The 16780-nt window shown below is 37.2% G+C and overlaps 1 protein-coding gene across 6 annotated transcripts in view; it reads right to left on the reverse strand.

The window, feature by feature from the left end:
- Positions 1 to 16780, reverse strand: part of mpp7a (MAGUK p55 scaffold protein 7a) — a 141656-nt gene that overhangs the window by 53287 nt on the left and 71589 nt on the right. For all 6 annotated transcript variants that reach the window (XM_048171693.1, XM_048171689.1, XM_048171692.1 and 3 more), the window contains one exon: positions 10146 to 10277. In XM_048171693.1, coding sequence (XP_048027650.1) covers positions 10146 to 10277 — 132 coding nt within the window. The remainder of the gene's footprint in view (positions 1 to 10145; positions 10278 to 16780) is intronic.

The following is a 16780-nucleotide window of genomic DNA, read 5'->3' on the forward strand; positions in this document are numbered from 1 at the left end:
GTCCAAAAATTAATGTGCACTTAACAAATTTAATATAACGTTAAATCATGAAATGCCAACTGACAAAGTGCTGTTTGACTATAACTTAATCAACCGCGATTGCGCATGGAGATAATAAATAATTAATTTCCACAAAGCGGTAGGCTATATTTATATGTGTATTAGCGAAATAATTGTTATGTAGTAAATGATAATATAATCTAGGGTGTTTAAACAAGATAATCTTGTCAAAAGTTTCATTCAGTGGCCGTGCTTAAGCCTCCTGATCATCCGTCAGTTGCTAAGCAATATGAACGAACTTTTTCTTCTAGACTACTGGTGAGCAAATACAACAGATAGAGAATTAAATTCAGCGCTTTTATTTTCAACATGCACTCATTCATGTCTGTTTTATTTAATTCATGTAAAGTTACGTCTTTATTGGGGCAGGACATGACGAATTACACTACGTGACTCAATGAGTTCGTCTCAATTGTTTAGAAACAAGCTGCATAAATTAACTATATCAGGAATTTATGTCTCAGATCTCATTTGTGCATGTCTGTTATGTTAAATAAAGTTGATTAATTAAAGCAAACCAAGTAGAACATATACTTTACCTGTGCACTGAGTTGTTGTTGACTGATCTCCTCAGACGCCCGGGCTGCAATGGCGGAAATCTCAAAACGGCCACAAGATGGCGCCGTAAATCGGCGAATCCGATATTACAAAACCGATACCCGATTATGGAAAAATGCTTAAATATCGGGAAAAATAGCGGTAAACAGATACATCGGTCGATCACTAGTTTGAAAATAAGTGTCTACAGTGTGTGTACACAACCAATGGTTAAAAAAAATCCATCCACTCCTCTTTTTTTAATCCCCATTAAATCATACGCAGTGTCTCAGAACAAGCCATTTGCAGAATGTAGCTTTTGTGACGTCACAAATGCTTAGGCCCCGCCCATGACTGCTGACAGACTCTGTCCTATTAGCATAGACCCCTCTCTGAGTGAGCTGTACACAGTCTGCCATGTTTATCTCCTCACCAGAGCATTTAACAGCAGCATTCAAGTAAAAAAAAATATTCTTATTACAGCAACTTCTAAACTTATTCAATCAAGAGCAGTGAGTGATTTTCTTTTTCTTTTGTTGTTTGATTCATTAACAGCATATATAGCAGTAGGTACTGTATATTATGCTGCTTCACTTTAATACACAAATCTAATATGCACATGCGATTTATTATCGCATATATTTGGCAGTTTAAGTGCAATAACACATGAAAGAGTTTAATACTCACGGGATGCGTGGTCTGACATGCATCTTTCTGTGTGCATGCTTTGGATGTGTGTGCTCAGAATACTATATATCAGAAGTTTAGACTGATATGGCTTTAAAACACATACAGAACTGCAATGTAATGCGAGTTTGACCGCAGTAGAGATAATCAAAACCAAACAGATGATTTGGTTTTTGGCAGAGCATCCGAGGCACAAGCTGTAGGCTCCGTCCTCTTCTGGAAAGCCGGGTGGGGAGCAGCAGCTCATTTGCATTTAAAGATACAAGCACAAAAACAGCATGTTTTTCCTTCCACTTCCACATTTACAACATGGTATAATAAGTTATCTTTGGGGTATTTTGAGCTGAAACTTCAAGGTGCTAAAGAGGATGTTTTGTTTTATACATTTTTGCAATATTACTTGAAACTGTCTTTACTAACTGATAAAAGACTATTTATTAGGTGCACTGAAAGGAATAAAATTAATATACATCATCTGTGCACGAGGTAGGGCCTTAAAAACATCAGCCAATCGTTTACGCGATCATCACGTAAACGATTGGCCCTCTGGCTTGTCAATCACTGCCGTGACATTCCTTGTGAGAGACGTGCGCAGATTGGCTCTCTGGCTTGTCAATCACTGCCATGACGTTCCTTGTGAGAGACGTGCGCGGCTGCGCGCTCCAGTAACTTTCCACACTCCACAGGCGCTGCATGCAATGTTTTTGTCAGGAGACAGGAGTAACAACTGCAGATTATGAGTTACCTGCGGTGAGTCCGACATAATGAATCCACTAACACGACACAGCGAATGCCGGTGGTAAACACTCATGTTCCAATACTCGTGCACGAGTTTTGGGAGGCGTTCCCTCGAAAGGAGGGGGGGGTTGTTCTTATGCATGCGCTCATTTAAAAAACTCAGTAACAGTCTTTGGTTTCTCAGTCGACGAAAAGATCCTCTTTTATCACCTTTCAGACACATTCTGGGCACACCCGAGATTTATATTACATCTTGTACAAAATGGGCATAATAGTTCCTCTTTAAAATCCTTCTGTATACCCCCTCTCTTCCACTTAGACTGCAGTCACACCTTTATTAGGGACAATATTTGTCCCCTTAAATTGATTTACAAGTGCATTTTTTACCTTTATGTATTCAAAAATGTTCCAACCCTGTTAAATGTATGTCATGTTTTATGTCATATTCTTAAAATTCCATAAAATTTAATAAATTATTAATATAATAAATAAAACCATAAATGATGGTAAAAAAAAAGGTGATACTTATAAATATTAAACTAAAACCACTAGTAAGTGGCAGCAAGTGACTGTCTTAATGAGTTATCAAGTTATTCATTCATTCAGTAACTAAGCAAGTGGCTATATTTATGAATGAGTCATTAATCATTGACTTTCCCGATTAATTTAAAGCCACAAATTAGTTCATTAGTGAAACACCGCTTTGTGTTGCTTGGTGACGCAACACAAAGCGGTTCTGCTCTTGGCTTTCCTTTTATCCTTTATTATTTTGCAAAATACAATATTGACAATACTGTGTTTAAAATGTATGTCACTTAATACTACCTTTGTGTTTGTTGAAATGTTGCATAAAATCAATGTCACATTTGCATTCATGTGGATATACGGGAAAATTCCTTTCTTGCTCGTATAATAAATTATCAACATTAAATTGTGAGGCCAGCTTGCAGCATTAGTAGAGCACTGAAACTTGCGATTAGAGTAAGGGGTGTTACTTTTCTGAAACACTCAAAGTGGTTGACCAATCACAACACACTGGTCCAACATGAAGTGTCTTTCCTGTCACGTTTGATTAATCCACACTTTTAAATGGAAGTGTATATATTATATATGTAGTGAAATTGCAGGTTGTTAACTTATGGGGAGACCAGTGCCAGCAATGGTCATTGAAGGTTAATGGGAAACTAATGGATAAAGTATTATAGACCTCCTTGGTGCATACGAATATAATAAGCTTTCTCGAACACACTCTGACATCATAACATAACTTTTTCAAATGTCATTACAAAGTCTGAAGTTCAGATCATTTCAGCAGAACCTAAGCTCTAGCCATCAAGGCAGACCTGAAAAAACAAATACAAAGGCCTGTGCAGAGACAGAGCGAGTGTTTGACACAAAGTCACTTAAAATGGCGTGAAAACATAAACAACGATACACACACTCTTCAAGTCACTGCTCAAATGAACATAAATTACCGAGAACCACATGGCTGTGTTTGCTGCAGATTTGGCAGTGGAGAAAGCTGGGGAGGAAAAGACGGCAAAAAGAGCAACAGCGAGGTCATTAAAACACAATTAGCCACAATTATCACTGCTGATTTATGCCACCTGCGAGTAAACCAGTAGGCAGAAGATACGCGTTAAACGGGGTTATTAAACTTCCAATTATAAACACACACACAAATACATAGTGAGACTCAAAACAAACATTAAGTGTGTGATGTTCCACTCCTTCTATATAGACTGTTTTACTAACCCTTCAATGACCTGCTCAGTAAACACTCAAAATGTTGCTTTAACCCTGCTGCATTACAGTTCTATCATTAACAGGTATTATGTTGAAAAAGGAAAATTGGGTCTCATTAAGGTAATAAGGCTGAGGAATGCCAGCATTTGTGCTGAAAACAGGACAGGCCTGAAATGCATAGAAAGAAATAAGAATGACAGGAAGGTAAATGGGAATGTGTGGAGGTAAAGAGGGAATGAGCGGAAGAGGGAAGTTGAGGCCTGGGATAAAACGCTGGATACCATCTTAAATGTCTCCTGCAGTATGACCCTGAACGCTAGACATGGTCATTTTATATCCTATGAGAAAACACACTCCTGAGCAGGTTTCCAGCATCAAGTGATTTTTCCGTCCAGACTGAAACCAAAATACTGCACTAAAAACTGCAGCTAATCACAACCAACTTCATTGGACTATAATAATATAATTCATCAGTGGGCAGAGGCTACCGAGCGCAACAACTCAACTATTCTTGCTTTATTTTGTGATCACTGGTCCTTAGGCCGAAAACTTGGATGTTTATTCATAAGTATCAAAGACTTAAATCTGTGTGTGTGTGTGTGTGTGTGTGTGTGTGTGTGTGTGTTGGGGGGGTTTCACACACCAGATCGTCCATAGGCTGCCTTTTACTGTAAGTGTTGCCTGTGTTCACTGTAATTACCCCACTAAGGAAACATCACTTTCAGAAGTCAGATCTTGTTCCTTCACCTACATGAGGAAATGCCTTCTCAAGACAAGCAGACCTCACCGTACAAAGAGCACAGTGTGCGCTCAAGCACCTCCTGTAAGAGGATATAGACAGAAACATGGACACTTGGGAAAATCAGAGCACACTATGCAGAGGAAGGAATGAAAGATTAGAAGAACAGCAAAAGGTAAGGAGACAGGCCTTAACCCTACACTTACATAACGATCCAATGACAAAGTCCCTAATAAATCTGCATTTAAAATGTGTTTTTTTTAAATAATATATATAATATGCGTTTAATTTTTTTATTAATTTACTGATAAATAAATAAACACTGAACACAAAAAAATGGCTGAAGATTACAGAACGGAAAATTTGCCTGGCCAATTTTTCAGTCTATCACTGATCTCAGGTAACGCAGGAGATGAGTGACACTTAGCTCTCAGGTCAACATAACCCTCTGATGGTGCATGTCAGTCTCTGTCCTCAATGTCTCACTGGAGAGAACTTTCTCTTCCACTCTGAACCATCAGGGCCATGATGCATTTCTCCTGTGTACACAGATGTATCTCAAAAGTGTTAACATGTGTGCTCCCATCTCTCACCCTAATCTAATTTGTGCCTCCATTATTTCTAGAAAGTGACATTACCTTAGTGCTCAGTTTTTCACTGCTAACCCAAACAGATGACCTTATAATCTTCTGTTTGCTTCAAAAGAAAAGGAAGAACAGATGAAAAACTTCAGAAGCAAGAGCTAAATTCAGATTAAGGTAGAAATAGATACCATAGATATATTTGGTAATTTGTCTTCCTGTATAAATCCAGGGCAGTCCACTTCCCCCCCCCCTATTATTTTATTTACAGTTCCCATACCACACATATAAACCCTACTGATATCAAGAATCACTATTTTGAAATATTCAACAACTAAACAGATGTCAAAATATACAAAATCATTTCTAATAAGGCACTTGAGAGGAAACATTAATGAAGCCTTGTGTCAACCAATGAGAGATCACAGAGGAAATGAGAACAATGTGAACTTTTATAGTACAGAATGTCTGCTGGCTGCGCTTGTGTTCCAAGGCTCAACATGACAAATCTAAGCACAGACATTCAAAAATATTTTTTTCCAAAGTAGCAAGTCCTGTTTTGGCTGCGCAATCTTTGAGTTTTGGTCGTTTACCATTGTATGGATTTCACTGCCACGGACAGTCAATAGCAATAAGCCAAAAGAAACAAGTGTTCTAGAACATTCTGCATGCTTCATTGACATTGTCCTGGGGTCCTGAAACTATCCAAGGAGAATCACACAAGCTTCGGTCATATGCCTTACAAAACTTGAACTGCCACAAAACACTGACCAGCCTTCCACTGGAAATGAACTGAAGGAAAATCTAAGAAGTTAAGAAGTTCCTAAGAACTTTCCTAAGTGAAGTTCTTGAAAAATTCTAAAAAAAAAAAAAACAAGTTGTATGGCAATTCTTGTGGATGACTTGCTGATCATCTCAATGAAAAAAGGTCATCTAATTTCTGCTGCTGTAATTAAAAGATTACTTCACTTTAAAGGGGTCATATAATGCCACTTTTACAAGATGTAAAATAAGTCTCTGATGCCCCAAGAGTGTGTATGTGAAGTTTCATATTATAGCATGTATAGCATTTTATAGCATGTTAAATTTGTCACTTTTTGAGGGTGAGCAAAAACGCTCAGTTTTTGTGTGTCCTTTTAAATGCAAATGAGCTGCTGCTCCCAAGAAGAGGGTGGAGTTTCAAGAGCTCGTGTTAGCAGCTCCGATTACCTCACGAAGACTCACTGAAAAATGTCAAAAACTGTTCAGCCTTTTATGTTCAAACCAGAGTCGGACAATGATGGAGAGACTCAAGAAGAAGTGACAACATGTAGAATGCAACAGGACATTCCTGAATGGTTAGTTGATGAATATATGTAGCTGATGTGGCATTAACTTAAAGTCATTGATTAGCATATTCTGTCATGATAATCTATAAATCGCTCATGTGGGAACTGTTGTAAGATCCTACAGAGCCAGAGAATATGCTGCATGAAGATAGAACAGGTATAGTTTAGTTTAATTACAGTTACACCATGTCATGTTGTCATCTTGCTTTTATGACATGCTATTACATTTGTGTCACGTACTGTATTGCACTGTTGCTGTATTGTTGCATGTTCTCTGGGGCAGGGTTTATGTAAATTTTAGGGTTAGTGATGTCACTAACCCGGGAAGAAGCTTGTTGTAGTCCCTACCAGCCGTTTGTTGTAGTCCTTAAACAGAGAATTCTTTAAAAGAAAATATCTTGCTTTGAACTTTGAGCATCTTAACTTTGCAGATGTTGTTCATGCTCTAACAGCAACATTACACACTAACTAAAGTTAAAAAAGTGAAATCATAATCAACCACCCCTTTAAAATGAAAATTACCCAAAATTCTCACACTCAAGCCATCCTAGGTGTACATGACTTTCTTCTTTCTGATGAACACAATCAGAGTTATATTAATAAATATCCTGACGCATCCAAGCTTTATAACGGCAGTGAACGGGACCAGCGAGAATGAGTATAAAGTATTGAAAATTCGTATTAAGATTTTAAAGTAGCAAGAGGAAGTTATCATTTTGAAAAAGGTGAGGGGGCAGATTAATATAACCCTCAGGATGAGTGACACAGAGATTAAAGAAGACTACTACATCACAAAACAAAATGTATAGTTTGGGATCAAAGATTTTGTTGGGCATGCTCCAACTTAAATGTGCAATAAGCACCTAGATGTGGAGATGCTCGCCAACCAACACAAGTCGTGAGATGAAATGAGTGCACACACAATCTACAGCCAAATCATCTTGTTGGCAAATGTCTGTTCTGTCTACTATCCTCCTATTATTCAGTCTGAAAATCTGGATATAACATACACACTTTATCCATCCAACAAACACACACCCATACACACACTCTTTCGCCTTCCTATAGACCTTTCAGTAACCTTATCCAAAACAACACATTCTTTCAATAAAATCCACCACTGAGCTCACTTTTGCTGCTGCCATGTACGCTGATCCAAGCCCAATTATTTCAGCATCCTGCCATTGCTGCTAATAAATCAGCAGGTTAAAGTTACCAAACAGAGGATTTGGGTCCCACCCCCCCCCAAAGTCCAAGGACTTGAACCCAACCACCCCCCCTTCCACTTTCTTCTCATTACTCCCCTCACTAAAATACTGCATGATGTCATGGTCTGAAAAATGATAGCAATTAATCAGAGCTACCGAATCCTACCCATTCAACTAATCACAATTATACAAACAGATGAATCATCATCTGAGGCAAAAGCCTGCTAACTACCACACGCCAGAGAAAAAAGGGGGCAAATTAAAGTTAAACTTTGCAGTCCTTTTGTCATAATGAATGCATTTGCTGTCTGAAACCGATATATAAAATTTCAGGTTCAAATCAAAAACAATTGCATATAGAAATTCATAGTGCAAAGACTTTTTGTCTGAAAAACAGGTTTTTCTACATATAAAATGTAAACTGAGATTGTTCTGAGGGCAGCCAGCATCTAAAATTGCTGAGGACTTGGGCTACAGGTCAGACTATGTTTATTTAGAGGAAAGAAGAGATTTATTTTGCATTTCATTTCACTTAGGAGAAAATGACATGCATTCACTGCACAATTTCACTATAAGATCGAATGCTGATGTACAGCTGTTAAATATAAATTCTGGAACACACTTATACACCCAATTTCAGGATTTATAAAGCAAATAATTCTGTAGGGCCATAAGTAATGTATTATTGTGTTAACAATTGAACTAAACATAAAAGGTGCATTTATTGCCCATTATCTATCACACAAAATGAATGTACTAATGTTTCTAAAAAAGTCTCTTATGCTCAGAAAATCTGCATTTATTTAATAAAATAAATAAACGTTAATATTTTGAAAATTAGTCAATTTAAAATAACCGTTTCTATTTTAATTATTTTTAAATTAGTGCTTAAGAAAGTTAAGAATATGTCTTATTACTTTCAATGTTGAAAACAGTTGTGCTGCTTAAAAAATAAAGATGGATTTTTTCAGAATTCTTTGATAAAGTTAAAAAGAGCAGCATTTATTTTAGAGGTCTGCTACCTGACCCGATCCCGACGGGTCCCAACGAACTTGCGGGTTTCAGGTCAGGTTCGAGTTAATGTTTCATGAATATCTTCGGGTTTGGGTCGGGTTTGTAACTAAGAGAAACTACATGTAGTTAAGGTTTGCGTCTGCTGTGTTGTGGCCGAAAGAGCGCACAAGAGCAGCAGATGGCACTCAAACCTTTAGCTATGAGTGCGATAAGGCAAACAATTACTGAGGGAAATTAGTGCCAAATGATGCAGGAATAGCGGTCAAATTCTACCAAAAAATAGGGAACATATTCGTCAGTCACAGTCACTCCTCGACTTGTTTGCTGGATAACAGGTGAGCCAGGGGATAGCACAAAATTATAGGCTACACAAAGTTAAACAGTACCAGTCGGGTTTGGGTTGGGTCAAACGATCTCTGGTACGGGCCGGGCTCGGGATTCAGTTTAAAGCCCGTGCAGACCTCTAATTTATTTGAAATCAAAAAGTATTGTAACATTATAAAAGTTTTTACCATCAATTTTGAACAATTTAATGCATCCTTGCAATAAAGTAGAATTAATTTCTTTCCAAAAAAATAATTAAAAAATATTTTTTGACCCCAAACTTTTGAACGGTAGTGTATATATTGTGAATACAACAAGCAATTACAATGTGACCATGCAGTCTATTTAGATGCACTCAAATACTATTTAGCCTTCATGTGTCACACTTCAGTATAAACTGGGTAAAAAATTAGACAAGGTCTGCCAGGCAGGCAGACAGACCTTAGGCTAAGGATTTAGAAAGTCAACATCTGTCCAGTTAGGCTATAGTACAACCTTCAATAAATTATCTCCCCACTAGCACTTTTGTCCAGTATACTTATGTAGTAAAAGAAATCAAATACATTGTAAAACCACCCAACAACTGCTCAGCTAAATACAAGAAGATCTAATGTGTCATTCTGGGATTCTCAAAACCCAAAAATGCAAACAGATGTCAGTGCTCATTCATTGTCACTTTCATGTACAGTACAGCCTTAAGCCAAACAGGTTTGGGTAACTGATGACAATACAACTAAACAGAGGTCCTGATTCTGACAACTCACTGAGAAATTAGATGAAATGGAAGAGCAAACGCTGGACAGAAATCTGGCTTAGACAGAGCTGTGAACGACACGTAAGGGAAAGTGGAACAAACACATACATCTACACACCGCAAGAGAGACCACTGGACACAGAGCTGGTGATAGGGTCTGTAAGGTAATATGGAATGTGGCCTGTGTCATGTTTAGGCAGAGGATATGTGGTCACTCAGGAACTAGAGGATAAGGGTGAACAGTGAGCGTGAGCCAAACACATCACTAACACTATCACGCGAATGCGCATGTATTTATGTGCTTCATGTTCATAAGAGTGTTTTCCACTACGTGTGCTTGAATTATGGCAGCCCACATGTGTCTGGCTTTGACAGTATGTGGAAATTTACATGTGTTTGTAAGTGTGTGAGAGAAGGAAGTTCTCTCACCAAAGGCTCTTTATTCTTGACCAGTCGAATGATCTTGACAGAGTCTTCTTCATCATCAATGTCATCTGGCAAAGGAGGAAGTTCTGGATCGTAACTCTTCCTGGCCACAGTATCATGAACGGACAACAAACTCTGCAACGAGAAAGAGTTGTACATATAAAATCCACAAAAATGCACACAAACAGGAAGACAAACAGTAGTCACTTGACTGATTTTGTGTAGCTACTCGTTTTGGCTAATCATTCCAGCCTTGATACTCCAAGCATCTGCTTGAATCCTATAGTATAAATCATGGAGCTTTAGAGGTCTGCTTTAGATTACTACCTCCTACTGACAAATAAAGCTGCTTTTGAATTGATTACCATCACTATTTCACTACAACCCTCTTTGGCAGTGTTGTTTGTTATAGCATCGCCAGTAGGGAAAAAGAAGAAAAAAAAAAAAAAGAAGAAGAGAACTGAATCAAAACCAAGACCAATCATACTGTCATCTTTCATTTGATTAGATTATTACGAGTATTACGAGTATCCTGCTGGGAATACGGCGGCATTGCTGTGAGTTTCAAAGGAGCAAGGACACTTTACAGCAGATGGATGGACAGAAGGCAATGAAGTTCTCAGCCATTTCAGATATTTCACACCTCGGCTCTCAGAGAACGAGCTATAGCTAAAGAATGACGGCATTCAGAGATTCATTACCGAACCGCTTTAACGATGCTGTCAAATACAGCTGCAGCTTTTTTCTTTCTTTTGCTCCTTTTCTCCCTCGCATTTCCAACATAAAACCATCTTCCAGTTATGTGCCAGAGATAAAAAATGAGAGGAAAAAAAAAAAACCTCAAAAAAAAAAAAAAAACTCAAAAAAACTCAAAAAAAAAAAAAAAAGAGAAGAGACAAGACAGAGAGGAGAAGAAAAGTGTCTGTTTTATGACATGGGATCAAGCTCCAGAACAACACTCAACATGTGGCTAAAGCAGAACAGATGGGAGAGCGAGTGAGAGTGGTGGAAACAAACAGAAGGAGGCATGAGTCTAGGAAGTGAGTCAATTTCATCAGTCCAGAGTTATTACTGACAATTAGATGCAATCATCTGATAATTAATTAATTTTTTTCTTGAACACTTCAGTCCTCACACATAATTAAATGCAGGTAATAAATAAAGTGGAATCTGGATCAATCAATCTACACCACAACTGCTGAATCTGATCATATTTACATATATAAATAAATGGCAAGTAAACATACTGTATTTCTTTTAAGATCTTCTCAAATGATGCACGGAAAAACAATGTGAAATGTGATCCGATTCCTTGACAAATAACTTATAAGCCGATTCACTAGAAAATGACTCTTATTAAAGGATTAGTTCACTTTCAAATAAAAATTTCCTGATAATTTACTCACCCCCATGTTATCCAAGATGTTTATGTCAAGGTCAAAATTACAGTTTTGTTGCAGCTTCAAAACGTTCTACATGATCCCAGACGAGGAATAAGGGTCTTATCTAGAGAAACCATTGCTCATTTTCTAAATATTTTTTTTAAAATTTTTATACATTTTAACCATAAATGCTCATCTTGAACTAGCTCTCTTCTTCTTCCCTATTTAAATTACGACAGTGTAGACACTGCTAAGTGTATTACTGCCCTCCACAGGTCAAAGTTTGAACTAAACTGTCATATACAATATATAACGATTATATAACAATTAGTCTACACTGCTGGAATTCAAATAAAGAAGAAGAAGAAGAGAGCTAGTTCAAGATGAGCATTTATGGTTAAAATGAATACATTTTTTAATTGTTTTTAGAAAATGAGCAATGGTTTCTCTAGATAAGACCCTTATTTCTCATCTGGGATCGTGTAGAACGTTTTGAAGCCGCACTGAAACTGTAATTTTGACCTTCAACCGTTTGGGCTCCATTGAAGTCCACTATATGGAGAAAAATCCTGGAATGTTTTCATCAAAAACCTTAATTTCTTTTCGACTGAAGAAAGAAGGACATGAACATCTTGGATGACATGGGGGTGAGTAAATTATCAGGAAATTTTAATTAGAAAGTGAACTAATCCTTTAATCAGTTATTTTAAATGAATCACTCAAAACCTCACAAACTAATGAGTTCAGTCTGAACTGAATGAATTTGTGGTTAGTGAATCCGTAACATACTGCATGTGACTTACTAACTGAACTAAGTTATCATTAATTTCAGTGATGTCCATCTTGAAATTAATCAATAAGTTTTGTGACACTTGAAACAGCATTACTGAATAGTTGTTAATACAAAGTGTAGTTAAAGGATTAGTTCACGTTCAAATAAAATTTTCCTGATAATTTACTCGCCCCCATGTCATCCAAGATGTCCATGTCCTTCTTTCTTCATGGACTCCACTGTTGAAGGTCAAAATTATAGTTTCAGTGCGGCTTCAAATGGCTTTAAACAATACCAGACGAGGAATAAGGGTCTTATCTAGCGAAACGATCAGCCATTTAAAAAAAAAAAAGTAAATGTATATGCTTTATATAAACAAATGATCACCTTCCAAGTGTTCCGCCAAGATCGCACTTTCGTATTCTTCAAAAAAACTTACGCTGTATGTCCTATGCCTTCCTATTCTACTTACGGAATGAACGCAGCACCAGTTCCATTTTTTCCGTAAGTAGAATAGGGAAAGCGTAGGACATACAGCGTAAGCTTTACAAAGAATACGAAAGTGCGGTTTTGGCGGAACCACTTGGAAGGCGATCATTTGTTAATATAAAGCATATATATTTACATTTTTTTTTTCGAAAATGACTGATCATTTCGCTAGATAAGACCCTTATTCCTCGTCTGGTATTGTTTAAAGCCAGTTGAAGCTGCACCGAAACTGTAATTTTGACCTTCAATCGTTTGGAGTCCATTGAAGTCCACTATAAAGGAGAATAATCCTGGAATGTTTTCATCAAAAACCTTAATTTCTTTTCGACTGAAGAAAGAAGGACATGGACATCTTGGATGACATGGGGGTGAGTAAATTATCAGGAAAATTTTATGTGAAAGTGAACTAATCCTTTAAATATACACACTTAGCTCTGAGATACAAAATTGGCCCTCATTATATCATCTCTGATTGGACTATACACATGCCAATCAACCACACACCCACACATTTGTAAAGATAGGGAGTATATTATGAGATGTAAACAACCTAAAACAACTAGAGACAGAAAAAAACAACAACTTTCAAAAGCCAGTGTTTGTGCGTTTCTGAAAATGAAATGAAACGAGAGCAGAACATACACATTGCTCTAAAGGGTACAATGTTGATAGCCTCTACACTAAACAGCTCTGCAGATTAGATTGAAAGGTGCAGATGTTTTAAAGTCCCCCTGTAGTCAATAATTCTAACCCTTAAAACTTATCTTTGATCACCAAAATTTAAATGTTTTTTCCTGTTAAAAAAAAGTCTTAATGCCTTAAAATATCTTTAACATAACTCTACACCCTTGCCTCATTTAATATACACGGATCTATGAAAATGATAATTAGCCCCGCCTCCACTCACTCGCACGAGCTCAGAGGAGATCCACTCGGTCAACTTGCTGAGGTAAATGCTGCACAATGGTATCACTTTTTACAACGTTGGACACATAACGGTAATTAATATGATTAGTGTTTTGCTTGACTATGTTATCAAACTAATAATGTGTTGCTAATGTTACACAAACCATGTTCCTGTTCTTAAGTCAGACAGCTGCCTTCTTACAATCAATATCCTTAGAAACGCTTTATCAACTCAGAACATCAGTAGAGAAAGGCATATAGTTCATCATAACATCGTAATATGCATCATACACCCGCCATATTGCTAAATCTACCCGATTTTTCATATCAACAGAAAAATATACTGGGATAACCTTCTTTTGAGACTCCCTTGTGCGGTCAGTTAATGATATGCTAAAGTCCGCCGGCACGTTGATATGATTTGTTACAAGGTAGTTTGTGACGTCAGAAACACCAGTTTTAAAGAGAAAATACTCAGCAATGGTGCTGACTTATGAATTTGCACATGCTTAAAAACACCAGATAGACATTTGAATAATATTAAAAACTTGATTTTCACCACAGGGGGACTTTAAGCAAACTGAAATGGAAGATTTTTAAATTGTAACTTAGTTGCCATTCCTTCCATTCTTCCAGATGACCAGATCAATTCTTTAACCAAATAATAATAAAAAAAAGCCTTTACACCAGATAGTGTTACACTTACACTAGAATAAAATATCACAGTATAAATATTGTTAAAGCATCAAAGCATTAACCATCTGCAACCACATTTTTTCCCTATTACTCTTTCTTTGTCTTCCTTCTCTGAGGGTAAAATCGATGTGCCGTTGTGTTTTGGTTTTTGGGAGTTTTCCTAAAACATGGTGAGGCCAAGGAAAGCATCAGGTTGCCATGCCGACCCCAAGCCACTCATTAAAAAAACAAAAAGAACATGCTTTTAATCTTTGAAAACTCTAATAATTAATAACACTGTTAATTGTAACCCTTCAGCCAATCTCAAAATGATTATCCATTTTTCATACTGTTATGATGCCTTGTAAAAATGACCTGTTTTAATTTTTAGAGGTTTACACAAATTGGTATAGTATCTGCAATTTATCAGTTATTGGTCATAACATGAAAATAATTATCAGCATAAGTCTTGGCTGGAACTTTAATATCAGCACACCTTAGTAACTTCATTAATGACATTGAGAAGCTGCACTCAAATCAAATTTCATGTCAATCTAGTCCCTATCAAGTAATTCAGTGCATTTCTACATTTCTACATCTTACCATAACGTGGAGATGCATGCGCTCAGTGTTATTGTAAACATGTCTTTAATTTTACCCTATCAATTTGAGCCGGAATCAGACCCGGTGATTGAACTGCGGGACGAAAATAACAGCGTTTCGACGACATGGCGACAAACACACTCTACAAACGCAACTCTTGTGTATTCCTGTGGGCGGAGGTTAGTCAAAAAACTGTTTTAGTGACGTCATTAAAGAAGGAAGTAGAGGGATGTAGTCCAAACTGGCCGTTCGATGTAGGCGACTTCTGTTAAATAAAATATCTCGCTTGGCATTGAACTTTGAGCTTTAAAATTTTACAGATTTTATTTATACTCTAACAACAACATTACACACTAACTAAAGTTTGAAACATGGGATCACGAAGAACGGGACCTTTAAAACTCTGAAAAAGGACTGCATACTGAAATCTGACTTTACTATCCATTCATGGAAAGGATTACTTCAGGAAAATTCTAACATTTCTCTGCCTTACATTTGATTAGTCCAATCTAAAACATTGTCTTCACATTTCCCTGATGAGTGAAATTGTGTGGCAGCATAATAGCTCCACTCTGTTGCCACAGAGTCTGTCTACTCTCCACCAACCCAGTCTAAATTCACTATCCTGCCATGCACAACCACACTCCAACACATATAGGTATATAAAGGGTGTTTTGTGGAGCTAAACTCTCTCCTGAGGTTGGAAGAACTGGGTTCAACATCAGGCCAGGTGGCAAAAGAGTGAACTGAGGGTCAAAAGCAGTAACTCATTTCTTCATGTACTCTTGCAATGTGTGTATGTGTGTGCGCATGTTAATTAGTTATAGTGGGCCTCCTACAATAACAAATTGCTGAACTTGTTCAAATAAAGTCTGGGAAATGTAACTGGGCATGCAGCTCTCATTAGGAAAGAGTTTGTCATCTGAACAGTCATTATTCAACCTGCTGAACTAACTACCCATACACACGCCTGCACAAAATCTACATACACAAGCGCAAGAGAAAAGGGCAAAGCAATACACTTCTATCTATTTTCCTACACAAACGTGAGCCACTCATCTCCTCTTTCTCGCTCCTTTCTCACTCAGACCAGAGCAGCTCTTTCTTTCCGCAACACACGGGTTGCCGTAATTGCCGCTTTCATCAATGTCAATATAAGTCAGTAAGCGGGTCTAATATGAGTAAAATGTGTTTTTTCATGTGTGAATCATAAAGGAGGGAGGAGGAAGGAGATCATTTAATAGGTTCTGATTTATGTCTGGTCACAGGGAATGGATCATTTCAACACTAATTGAGAGTGATACAGTTACTATCGTACAGAGACGCCATTCTAGTCCCCAGAAGCCATCTGCTAGCGCTTTACACAGCACCAACAAACACTGGGTTAAAGGCATATGGGAAAGAAAAAGAGACTAAGGAAGAGAGGAACGTAGACTATAGGAATATAAGGGCGGAGAGTACTATGATGATATAGCCAGACTACAGATTAAAGGTGAGATGAACAACAATTCCAGTCTTTAAGAATTTAAAAATATTTAGCAAAAATACATCAATCTGATTAAGTGTGTCAAAAAAAACTTTTATGATGTTACAATAGATTTCTATTTCAAATAAATGCTGTTCTTTTGATTTTTTTTTTATTCGAAGACTCCTAAAAAAAAAAAATCATGGTTTCCACAAAAATAATAAGCAGTACAATTGTTTTTAACAAAGGTAACCAAATCAGTACATTAGAATGATTTCTGAAGGATCATGTGACACTGAAGCCTGGAGTAATTAATGGCTGATTTAAAAAAAAAAAAAAAAAAAAA

This window comes from Megalobrama amblycephala, linkage group LG20 (assembly GCF_018812025.1).
Source record: "Megalobrama amblycephala isolate DHTTF-2021 linkage group LG20, ASM1881202v1, whole genome shotgun sequence".
Lineage (NCBI taxonomy): Eukaryota > Metazoa > Chordata > Actinopteri > Cypriniformes > Xenocyprididae > Megalobrama > Megalobrama amblycephala.